The 13279-nt window shown below is 37.8% G+C and overlaps 2 protein-coding genes across 2 annotated transcripts; both read left to right on the top strand.

Annotated features, from left to right (window-relative positions):
• Window positions 1–5836: 5836 nt before the first annotated feature.
• Window positions 5837–6523, top strand: LOC132272717 (uncharacterized). Its single transcript, XM_059773811.1, has one exon. It carries the CDS (start codon window positions 5837–5839, stop codon window positions 6521–6523), a length of 687 nt encoding a protein of 228 aa, XP_059629794.1.
• Window positions 6524–6992: 469 nt separating this feature from the next.
• Window positions 6993–9707, top strand: LOC132272716 (uncharacterized). The gene is made up of 4 exons (XM_059773810.1): window positions 6993–7730; window positions 8205–8636; window positions 8802–9086; window positions 9267–9707. Exons 1-4 carry the CDS (start codon window positions 6993–6995, stop codon window positions 9705–9707), a joined length of 1896 nt encoding a protein of 631 aa, XP_059629793.1.
• The last annotated feature ends 3572 nt before the right edge of the window (window positions 9708–13279 follow it).

Genomic DNA, 13279 nt, shown 5'->3' with positions numbered 1-13279 from the left:
AAGGATGGCCGTCGTTACGTTTGGAGCTCACCTGAATTGGGTCACCCAAAGGCTTGTCGGAAACTGTGCTCTGTACTCATCACCGGACTAATACAAAGGGAAGCTCACCGGACTGTACACTGAAATTCTTCACTCGTTTTGGGTTTTCAATGGTGTTCACCGGAGATAGAACTGAAACACACCGGAAATGACCTATTCACAATGATCGCCTGAACTGATTGCTAAGCCATGGTCGCCAAAGCTCTGTAATCTCGCCGGAGTTGATCTCTAAAATTTTCTATGTTCCTACCGGCGACCTAACCAAGAAGATGTGTTAAAATTTTGAGGAACAGTTGGCGCAGATGTGTTAATACTTTTTTTTTTTTTTTTTTTTTTTTTTTTTTTTTTTTTTTTTTTTTTTAATGGGTCTTTTGCAAAACTTCAAAGAACAAGTTTTGATTCAGTAAACAAGGTTATCAATTTCTTTATTTTTTATTTTTTACAATAATTTGTTTAATTTCTGAAACTTCGCCTATGTAAATTCTTGCCTGCTTTACTCTGTAAATTGTGTACACATACATAAAAAAAAATGTCCATTTGCTTCACTTTCCTCTATTTTTAACTATAATAAATTATCTCAACAGAATAATTAATCCTTGCCCATTTCAACAAAGTCTGTTTCATTGTTGAAAAGTACTCAAATGGAATTCAAAAGAAAGGCTTTACGAGCTCAACTTTCAGTCTACAAGAAGTTAGCAGAGCTTTAGCCATTGGACCTGGCAGCAGACAGTCGAGACCTCTTCAGTGAATCTCACTTTTGAGTTAATGGATAAACCCCTTAAAGCGGCATTGAGGCTTGTGTTAGCTTATACTTCACTTTAACAACTACCCTTTAGGAGCCGTGGGACATTCCATTGAAGATTATTTCTCACTGAAGCATCAAATTCAAGACCTTATCAATGCTGGGTTAATTACATTACCAAAGCCTGAAGCTGAAGAGCCAAGTGCCCACAACCTCTTACCTAATCATGACACACACATAATCTCGACGGAGAAGACGAAATTCAGCCCCACCTTACCTGCTGAAGAGACCCACTAAGGAATCCGTGTTTGAGATGGGATAGGACCCAGATGTATAGTCCCCTCGGCTGGTAAAGTCTTCTATTATTTCTGCCCCTGTATTCGAGCCTGCCCTGCTTGTTGATGGGTGTTGCCAGCTACACTATTTTTTGTGGTGGCTGTGATGCATATTAGCGAGGGGCGTAAGAGAGCAGTGCCTTGGAAAAGGGTAGAATAGGAATAGAAAAGGGTAATTTAGGGTTTTTAAATTTGTTTAATGTCAATTTTGACCAAAAAGTGGTCAGAGGGGCTTATTTGCACTTTATTTTTTGAATTTTATGAACTAACATGCACATTTTTAAAAAGTAAAGACTAATTTTGCACAAACCCTATATATCAGGGGATTTTTTGCACTTAACCAAAAAAATTATTATGTTAGGTTTGGGAACACTCACGTTGTGAATTTGAAATTGGAGAAATTTAGTTGAAAGACTGAATTAAATTCCAACTAATTTCAATTCGAAGACAACAAATTGATACTCCCAAAACATAGATGTTATGTTTGAAAGCACCAAATTAATATATTGGGTTTGAGCTCAGAGGAAGTTTTGTTTAAAATTTCTACCAAATTTTTTTCAATTCCAAATCTAAAGTTCCAAATCTAAGGTGCCAAACATAAGAAGAGTGTGTATTTCAAATTTATCAATATATCGTAATTACAAAATTAAGAAAGTGATGAATAAGAACAATAACTAAATTTGGAATAAAATTCAATTATCCTTTTTAATTTCTTTATTCATTATTTATCTCATTTTATAATTATAAATTACGTGCGTATTTTTTATTAAATCACACCAACTGTGAGTAGGAATTCGGTGAATAGACAAGTCTTGTCTTATCTTTTCTTTCTCTATATCTAAACATATTTTTTGGTAATAAGTATAATGATAATAAATAATTAAGTTATTAAAAAAATGATAATAATTAATAACCACCAAGAAACCATAAGGCTACTTTTATAATATATATATTTAAAATATCTGTAACAGTTGCAAAGTATTGCTATCTTTTCAGCTTTTTCTTTTATTTTTGTTTGTTATGTCCAAAGTAGGACTCACTAAAGAGAATTAAAAAAAAAGGTTTGGACCTACCCACCTACTTTTAAAAAAATAGCTCATTGTAGTCATCACGATTACGATGTACTCAGTGCGATATTATATATTTTCTTCTTACTTTGATATGCATGCATAATTAAAATAGGCCACGTGTATAATTTTGTTAGGGTCGGGCAAGAGTAGGAGAAATCATCTGTCATTTCAACGTTCACCCACTAATTACCCAAAATAAATACATATACTTGCAGAGTGTTTGCTCATAGTGACATTTTTTTAGGATGTACCAATTGGACCAATAATGTGGTCCAGTGTCCTTCGGGTACTCTTATACGGGCGGGCCATCTAAGAGGGCCCTTATACTTCTCAAGTAGTGTTGATTTCTCGTGCTTAAGATCCACATTATTGGCATTGGGATCCAATATTTATTATTTATCCATTGGGCTCTTCTCTAATGGGCCTTACAAAAATCAGTTTTGTTTCCGTAAAATGTTTTGGGTAAGGGTTAAATGACCAAAAAGGACATAAGAGTTTAATAAGAATGTGGATAGTTAAATGACTCAAGGTAACCTGTAAAAAAATAACTTACGGAATTTTTTTTTTTTATAAATCATTTTTAATCATTTGGAGGTAAAATGATTTATATGAAAAATAATTTTCTAATAATTTTCAACTATGCAAGTCAGTCCCAATTACAAGAGTCTTCATTATTAATTGAGGAATATTTTAGTGGCAAATTCGACACCAAGTTAGTGAGTTTGGGTCGATTATAATGGTGTTCGTGTTTTGGAACTTAAACTTATATGATTTGATTAGACTTATTGTGATCAGGTTTTTGGGTCTCTCCTTCTGTTGCTGCTCTTCTTCTTTGGTGGTTTTCGTTCTTGAGCTTTGATTCTTGTTCTCAACAAATTTGAAGCCTATTTTTCAATTTTTCTTATTTTACTTCAAGATTTGTATGCCTTTATTTGGCTTGACTTTTGCCTCTATATTGCCATTAAAGGCTTGATCTCTATGGCTTTGCAATGATCAAAAAAAAAAAAAAAAAATTAGAGTCATTTAATTAATCGTATCAAGTTAATCCAATAAACTCGTAGCTTATTTTTACTCAATTGCTAAGAACATTTTTATTATTTTAATATAAATCTAATATGAATACTATATTTATTTTTGTTTTTGTAATTGTGTTGAATGAATATTTGCATTTTATACCTAAGTTAATAAACTGTTTACATGACCCATTTAATTTAATTAGGTTAAATAAGTTATTAAACGGATCGTGTTGTGCATTACATGACTCATTTATTAAACGGGTTACATGAGTTGTATTGTGTTACCTATTTAATAAACGAATTATATTAATGTCAAGAATTTTTTTACACAATTATTAAACAAACCGGATTTTAATTAACTTATGTAACATAATATTATTTTGTTGATATGACATGAATATAAATGACTTACTAACACAAATTGTCACCCTCCCACCTCTTAATTCAATTTCATTTTCTCTTATTTTCAAACAGAAATTCATTCCCACTAGTCCACATAAAGGCCTAGCTTACATAGCGAAACCATAATTAGTCAACCTCTAAAATTTTAATTTTACGTTAATATCATGAAATCCTCACATACTATTACATCCGTACTATATTAGATGTCCACGTCGAAAATTTTGACTTATAATAAGTCGAAAATTCAAAAATTTTGAGGTGGACATCTAATATGGTAAGGAGGTAATATATAAGTCCATAAAAAGAATACGACTAAAAATTATCTCAAATGATTCAAAGATAAAAGATAGTAGTGAGTCAAAGTTTTCGTCATCAGACACCAACTGCTTATTCTCCATATAACCAAAATGTCCAGCTTTTAAATTAAAAATCCATATGACCAAAATGTCCAGCTTTTAAATTAAAAATAAAATAGTAAGATTAATTATGTTGATTATCTAGGTAATAGATTTATCATCACCAAACAAGCGTAAAAAATATATTTTTTTATTAGGTAAAATATCTTTTTTTTTTATTTTTGTTTTTCGGTATTTGGCAAAGGCCTAAGTCGCGGTTGAAGTCGAGTCCATCAGGTAGGATATGTAAAATGACTTATTAAAAATTAATAAATAAGTTATTTTTGTTAGCTTTTAACTTTAATTTTTTTTGTATATATTTTACAACAACTAATAATAAAAAATATACACCAAAAATATTTTCTGCTAAAACAAACAATCACTTTTATTAGTGGGGGTAAAATGATCAATTTTGTTAGTATAGGAATCACTTTTATTAGTGGGGGTAAAATGATCAATTTTGTTAGTATAGGAATTATTTAATACTACATGAGATTATATGATTATATAAAAGATGGTTTTATTTGATTTTACCTTGTTTTTCAAACAACACTTTATCAATCTTCATATATATATTTTTTAACTATTCTAATATTCTAATATCGTCAAATGAACACCTTTTTATTTCTTTATTTATTTTTTATTTTATAATTAAAAAATTGTGTCATACTTCCATGTGATTTTCACCCATTTCCCCTTATATGTAAAATCACACGTTCCTTTGTGAGATGGGGCAACAACGAGATTATGTGCAGAGGTGATAGTACCATCTCTCTATCTCCCTAAATAGGTACTTTCCAAAATCTTTTTATTTATTTCCAATCTCCATCAATTCTAATTTATTATTAGTGTTCATATCAAATTTTTTTGATATATATTGATGGATGTATAAATTAAATACCCGTAGATAAGGGAAGGTTGTTAAATTAACGTGCTATCTCATAAGATTGAGATAGGCTCTACAGATTACGATAAGGATTAAATCTACAGATTACGATAAGGATGAAGACAGCGGTAACTCTACGTGACATCCTGACCTAAGCTCTATAAATAAATGGGGCTAATCGACGTTTAGAGGTACGTAATAAATCCTAACTCAATTTATTGATTTCTCCAGAGAGATTACTTCGCATACTGACTTGTTCATCGGGGCCTACTTCACTGGTAACACACCGGTGTTTGTAGGATCATCTTTTTTTCTCTTTGTTCAGGAAGTCAGATCAGATTCGGGTCGCGTAGAATCCATCCTCAACAGTTGGTGCCGTCTGTGGGAACATATTTTTGTTCTCTAAACAAAGCATGGTTCTATTGCGATCTGGTCTGGCTGCTGGCAAGGACGAAGCGTTGGCTTCTGATGAAAGGGACTCGACGGGGCAACCCACCCCCCCCTCGGTCGCGGGTCGTCTCAAACGATCAGGAACGTGTCGTAGCGTTGGAACAACAGGTTTAAACCTTAGTCCAACAAAATGCGATGATTCTGCAACGCTTAGCCGCCACCAACTAGGAGAGAAACAGTGAAGTACCCAACAATGACTCCCGTAGGGTTAACAACGATGTTGAGCTTAGTCAAATAGGGGGTCAATAGAGGAGCCATCACCATCGTTCCCCTAAACGGAATACCACTAGGCTTCGTGGAGATACTTCTAGTTATGTTGGTGATAAGACTGAGAACGCCACTTATTTCGATCTAGAGATTCAGGATCTGAAAGCTAGAGTTGACGACGTCATGCACGCGATGAAATGGAAGCGCCAGGCTGTAGTGAACGATATGGTATAGAAGACCAACCTAGCTTTTAGCCCAGTTGTTATGAGTTATCCTCTACCTAGCAAATTTAAGATGCCAACTCTTGAGAGCTTCGATGGGACGCGGGACCCTCTCGACCATTTGGAGACCTACAAAGCTTTTATATATTTACAAGCCGTACCAGACAAGATTATGTGCAGGGCTTTCCCTACCACACTAAAGGGTTGGGCTCATCTCTGGTTCAATAAATTAAAACCAGACTCCATTGAAAACTTTGAAGAATTGAGCAAACAATTCATAGGACACTTCATCGCTGGGCAGAGGTATAGGAGACCAGCAACACATTTACTAAATGTGAAGCAGCAAAAGGGAGAGCCTCTTCGTGATTACATAAGTCATTTTAACACTAAAATGCTGCAGGTAAAAGAGATGGACGACAAGGTTGCCCTCACAGCCTTTATGGGAGGACTACAGACCTCTAAGTTCCTATTTTCCTTGTCAAAGGAAGCCTCTACGAGCATGACAGAGTTAATGGTTAGGGCGCGGAAGCACATGAATGCTGAGGATGCTATGAATGCACAAAAAAACAAAGATGATGAAGCTAAGAGGTTGGATAAAAAGAGGCTAGCATCTAGCACTAGGGAGGAAAGGGAATCGAAGTACAAGAAATTCTCAAACAGCCAGGCTGACAGATCATCTCGCCGTCCAGTGAGCCCAGGCAGGTATAATAACTACACCCCCCTAAATACATCTGTAGAGCAGGTTTTTTTGCAGATTTAAGATGACGCATCATTGAAATGGCCACCAAAGCTAAAATCTGATCCAACAAAGAGGTCTCGAGATAAATACTGTAGGTTCCACCGGGGCCATGGACATAACACAGAAGATTGTTTCGACCATAAAAACCAGATCAAGAACCTTGTTTGTAAGGGTCATTTACGCAAATTTACGACTGAGAATGGAAAAAGGAGGCTCCAACTCAGCCCGAGAGGGCCGAGATGATCACCCTCCTCAATACCAACCAATGGGTGAGATCAAAGTTATATCAGGTGGCTTCGCTAGTGGTGGGGAGACGAGTTCGGCTCGGAGGGCTCATGCCAGGAGAATTTGGAGTTTTTTAGAGGTGAATGAAGTTAAAGTGACAAGTCCTCTAACAAAATTACTGCGAGTTGAGGAGCCAGTCATAACCTTTTCTGAAGAAGATGACAAGGGAATTCACTAGCCCCATGATGACCCTCTGGAAGTTTCCATGGTCATCTCTAATTTCACTATTCGACGAATATTGATAGACAATGGTAACTCAGCTGACATACTATTTATTGGGGTGTATGACAAATTAAAAATCGGCCAAGAGAAGCTTCGACCCATGAAGTCACCACTGGTGGGATTTTCAGGTGACAAAGTATATCCACTGGGGGCAGTTACCCTTCCAGTCACTGCAGGAGCCAATCCAAAGCTGGTCACTGTAATGGTGGACTTTGTAGTGGTGAACTGTCTATCATTATACAATATTATACTGGGGAGGAAAACATTGAATGCCATGAAAGCAATCACTTTCACTTACCATCTCCTGATGCGTTTCCCAATTGAATATGGTATGGGAAAGCTAAGAGGGGACCAAACAATGGATCGAGAATGTTATGACGCCTCTCTCAGAAAAACAAAAGTGCAAGAGGCACTTACGATTAAAGGGCTGGAAGGGAGAGATATGCCAGACTTTCATAGAGCGGAACCTACAGAGGAGCTAGAAGAGGTCATCCTTGGTGATGGTGAGCCCGAGAAGAAAGTGAGTATAGGGTCTTTATTCCCCCTAGGTATCAAAGATGAACTTACTCAATTCCTCAGGAAGAATCGAGACGTATTTGCATGGGTGCATGAAGACATGTCGGGTATAGACCTCACTATCATGGAGCACCGCCTAAATGTAAATTTTAACTTCAAACCTGTCAGGCAAAAGAGGAGGACTTTCGTTCTAGAGAGGAATCAGGTTATATTAGAAGAGGTGGAAAAACTCTTAAAAGCTGACTTTATTTAAGAGGTGTACTACCTCGACTGGCTGGCAAATGCGGTCCTAGTGAAGAAGGCAAATGGAAAGTGGAGGTTATGTGTGGATTTCACCGACCTTAACAAAGCTTGCCCGAAGGACAACTTTCCTCTCCCAAGAATCGATATGCTCGTTGAGGGAACGGCTGGACACGAACTACTAAGTTTCATGGATGCATATTCTGGATACAACCAGATATCTATGTACACCTCAGATAGAGAAAAAATAGCCTTTATCACTGATAGAGGTATGTACTATTACAAAGTAATACCTTTTGGGCTCAAGAAAGCTGGTGCAACATACTAGAGGCTAATGAATGCAATGTTTAAGCACCAAATTGGTAGAAATATGGAGGTATATGTTGATGACATGTTGGTGAAAAGCTTAATAGCTGAAGACCATTTGACTGACCTGTAGGAGACCTTTGAGGTACTTAAGAGGCATAAGATGAAACTCAACCCCAACAAGTGTGCCTTTGGGGTTTCCTCAGGAAAATTCTTGGGATATATGGTAAGCAGAAGAGGAATTGAGGCCAATCCAGAGAAGATCCGAGCAGTCATTGACATGAGATCGCCAATATCAACCAAGGATCTACAACGACTAACAGGGAAGATTGCTGCCTTGAGTAGGCTAATCTCTCGGTCAACTGACAGGTGTCTACTTTTCTTTCATGTGCTAAGGAAGGCTTTTAAATGGACCTTAGAGTGTGAGCAGGCGTTCAAAGAACTAAAGCAATGCCTTAATTCTCCCTCATTACTGTCTCGAACCATACCGGGAGAGGAACTATACATATACCTTGCGATCTCCACGACAGCTGTCAGGTCAGCTTTGATACGAGAAGAAGAAGAGGTCCATAGGCTAGTGTACTTCATGAGCAGAGCACTTAGGGGTGCAGAGGAAAGATATCCAAGGATGGAACAGTTAGCCTTTGCTTTAATTATGTCCGTCAGGAAACTAAGACCATACTTTTAAGCGCATAGGATAGTGGTGCTAACAGATCAACCCCTTCGACAGGTCTTACACAAGCTAGAAAGCTCTGGTCGACTGATGAAGTGGTCAGTAGAGTTAGGAGAGTTCGATATTCAGTACAAGATAAGAACAGCAGCAAAGGCTCAGGTGTTGACTGATTTCTTAGTTGAGTTTACCCCTCCAGAAGAGGAGAAACAACCCCAATTTTTGACAGAACCAGGTTCAAGTGAACAGATAGGCCCAGAAGTAGTCTGGAACTTGTTTGTGGATGGGTCATCTAATGTTCAGGCTAGCGGAGCCGGGTTTGTTCTTGCTCCCCAGAGGGAGAAAGTATACAGTATGCACTTCAGTTTGGTTTCAAAGCAACCAACAATGAGGCAGAGTACGAAACCTTGATAGCAAGATTTAGCAAGATTAAATGTGGCAAATGCCCTAGGGGTTGAGTAATTAAAGGTGTACATCGACTCCCAGCTGGTAGCTGGACAAGTTTAAGCGGAATATGAGGCACAGGACGAGAAGATGAAGAGTTACCTACAGAAGGTGGAGGAATTAAAGAATCATTTCCAAAGATTCTCAATTCATCAAATACCACGAGAAGAGAACGGGAAAGCAGATGCCTTAGCCCGGCTAGCTACTGCATTGGAACCTGAGATCAATAAGACTATACTACTGGAATATTTGGATGAACCATCTATATCTCAGGAGAGACAAATTGAAGTGCAACAAGCGATATTGAGTGTGGAATGGGCAGATCCTATCATCAGATATATCAAGGATGGGGTGCTACCAACAGACCGAGCAGAAGCTCGAAAGGTTAAGATGCGAGCTGCTAGGTTTATGTTTATCAAAGGGGTGATCTACAAGAGAAGCTTCTCCATGCTGTATTTACGATGCTGGCTACATTTTGAGGGAGATCCACCTAGGAGTTTGTGGAAACCATGCTGGGGGTAGGTCACTTGCTAACAAGGCCATCCGACAAGGATACTATTGGCCCACCATGTAAAAAGATGCACTTGACTTCGTTAAAAGGTGTGACAAGTGTCAACGATTTGCCAACATCCCGAGACAATCGTTAGAGGAGATGACTCCCATGTCAGGACCATAGCTATTTGCTCAATGGGGAATGGACCTGATTGGCCCTCTCGTCAAGAACAAAGGGCAGACTAAGTATGCCATTGTTATGGTTGATTACTTCACTAAATGGGTAGAAGCTAAGCCTCTGGCCAAGATCACAGAGAACAATATAAGGAATTTTGTGTGGAAATCAATAGGTTGCAGATTCGGGATTCCTAGAGTGATTGTCATAGACAATGCAAAACAGTTCAACAACTCTGACTTCAAAAATTTTTGTTCCGAGCTCAGGATTCAAATTCATTTCTCATTGCCAGGACATCCCCAGGTGAATGGATAGGACGAAGTCACTAACAGAATAATCCTTTAGATGATCAAGACTTGACTTGACGTTGCAAAAGGACTGTGGCTTGAGCAGCTGCTGAGTGTACTATGGGCTTACCGTACTATTGTAAGGACTCCCATAGGGGAAACCGCTTTTCTTTTAGTGTTTGGGAGTGAGGCAGTAGTACCGGTAGAGGTTGGCCTAACAAGTTTTAGGACGGAGCACTATGAGCCCAAGCAGAACGAAAGGGAGTTGGAAGTAAGCTTGGACCTGACCGAAGAAAGGAAAGACCAAGCCCAGATTAAGATGGCTGCCTATCAACACAAGGTTTCCACGTATTACAATGGTCGGGTCAAGCTTAGGAGGTTCTCAGTAGGAGATTTAGTACTCCGCAAAGTTACTCAAGCAACTAAGGATTCAACAATAGGGAAACTGGGTCCTAAATGGGAAGGGCCTTACAAAGTTACGCGATGTTAGCGACCAGGAACATACGGGTTAGAGGACTTAGAGGGAAAGTGATGAGCACTGAAAAGTGCGCAATTAAACCCCTTAAGCTTAGGTATTATAGGACCTTTATCTATCTTAGTTTCCTATTTTAGACTAATTTCATGTTATTGCCCTTTTCAGACACTTATCCCAAAAATAAGTTAATTCAGCCAAATAAGAGCATTAAAGAAGCTAACTCAAGCTGGATGGAAGAAAGGAGCAAAGTGGAAGCAGAAGGAAGTAACGTGTGGAAATTAGGAAGTTCGATCAATCTCAACATCACTTCGATCAATCAAAGCAACATCGATCTGGACACTTCAAGATGGATCCAAGCCCTTGTCCTTATCTAAAAGATTCCACAATGTTCGATCGATCCAACCATTTTTCGATCGATCGAACGTATTTGATCTTATCCACACCTACCACCCTACCTACCACTTTTGTCTATTTCCCAAAATATCCCAAAATATCTCAGAGATTTGTCTTTATTCAAAAAGGTGCTGCCAAGTATGGATTGATCTCTGCAGCATTCGATGGATCTCACCACAGTTCGATGGATCTCACCACAGTTCGATCGATCTCAGCATAGTTCGATCGATCGAACCTCCTCAAGTCCGAAAAAAATAAGTCCAGCTCATTAAAAGTTGGCTCATAGTGCAATCATTGCAAGGACCCTAGTGCATGAATCCAGACCATTGGGTGTGACACTTGACCTACCTATATAAGGATTTTCAGTTTCTTTTACAAGAGGATATACATATCTCATATATCATCTAATAAACTTAGAAACATCCTTAGAGAGGAAGAAAAGAGAGGAGGAGAGGCTAGAGACATATTTTTGGGAGTTCTTCCATTCTTCTAGGGTTTCTATCAAGAAGGAGGTCATTCCTACCATGGAAATAGCCCTTGAGGGTTGGATGACTACTTCAATGAGTGGCTAAACATCTTCTTGGGGCTAGAGCTAGCCCTAAGCATGCCTTCTAGACTCTAATGCTTTGTATTTTGAGGGGATTTGTGTTATAATCTTGTCTTGACATTTATTTTATATATAAATCTTGTTTATTCAATGATTTGTGTGGTTCAATACTTCCAATTGATCATTTCATTCTCTCCATATGTCTATGTATGCTAGAATAGATGTTCATGTATTTATCTCTAGTTTTTGTATTATTGATGCATGTCTTTGTGTGTTGATGCTATGGATCTAGAGATTGTCAAGGCATAGTGCTTAATAGATACTATTATGGTTTATCTGATGGTTCATACTCATGTCTTGATGGATTGTGCCTCTCTCTTAGTTTCTTTAGTTTAATTTTCATGCCCTTAACTTAGTTGTAGTGTAGTTGCCTTAGTTGTTAGATGGGAGGACAATCCATGCTTGTTGTTTGATGTTCCATGCTTATGAATGCAAGTAGTATTATTCTCTAACCATGTGATGTGTTTGGATTGTGAGCTTAAAGGAAGGATTAATGGCTTAATTTGATGTATTGTACTATTCACTAGATTGCTTAGACAATATATGCTTAATTGGTCATCCATACTTGTTGAAACAATCAATCACACAGTCTCAAATTGCAACACGTGTTTCCCCTTATTAATTATGCATTGAATGTCTAGAATGGTGATGTTTAGTGGTGACCTCTAGACCTCAAGACCTCACTCTCTTGTTTTCTCTAAATTTCATTTAATTTGCTTATTCTACATTGAACTTGTTTAGTTTAATTTGTAGTCTACTCAACCAAACACACCATCTCTTGATCACTCGACCTACTAACCCTACACATTGTTTCCATTACAAGTACACCTAAAAATCCCTTGGGACGATCCCTACTCACCCTAGCTACCTTTTTAGTTAGAGGTAGTAGTGACATTTATAAATTTAAAACTTGGCCACATTATTTTATTGCAAATTTAGGTGCAACCGACGGCATCATACCAAGTTTTTGGCGCCGTTGCTGGGTATTCAAATTGGCAACGCCGTGTTTTGGAAACAAATAGGAATTAGTACTCTTTTGATCGTGTCTTTACTTTATTTTCTTTTTTGTTACTTATTGTGTTTGTTCATATTTGATTAGGTGAATTGAGCCAAGGAAGTTGAGCAAAAGAGAATTGAAAGCAAGGAAGCCAAGTGAAGCTAAGCAAAAACTAAAAGGAGCTAAAATCTAAAAATTTGCAAAGCATAGCAAAGCTTAAGACTTAAAAATGAATTGAAGTTGCTTAAAGACCCTTTATAAGATCTTTTAAACTCAATTTCTAGTTAAATCGTCAGCCCACGTGGTGGCAAGTTTTTCAATTCTTAGATAAATCGTGAGCCCGCGTGGAGGCAATTTACTTTTCTTTGCATGTTGTTCAAGCATGGGAGTATGGGACCAATGTATGTGGAGAATGTTTGTTAATTGATTTGTTGTGGGGGCGAAGTGATTGTTATTTCCTTGTTATTTGTTTAGCTAGTGTATGCATGGTCGTAGGTCATTAAATCCTACTCTTGTCCCTCCTAATTTGCATCTTGAATCGGTTATTCGTAATCCTAAGGGAAGAGGTAGTTCTCATCACTCTATTTTACCAGTGGAGGAATTAAATGACGACTGTGTGGAGGACCTTGGTCACATAAACCAGCAAGGCATCCTCTGTGATACCCCTC

This window comes from Cornus florida, unplaced genomic scaffold (genome assembly GCF_030987335.1).
Source record: "Cornus florida cultivar Cherokee Brave unplaced genomic scaffold, ASM3098733v1 CherokeeBrave_3.0.0_Hap2_Chr09, whole genome shotgun sequence".
Classification (NCBI taxonomy): Eukaryota; Viridiplantae; Streptophyta; class Magnoliopsida; order Cornales; family Cornaceae; genus Cornus; species Cornus florida.
This window is presented reverse-complemented; position numbering and strand designations above follow the sequence as displayed.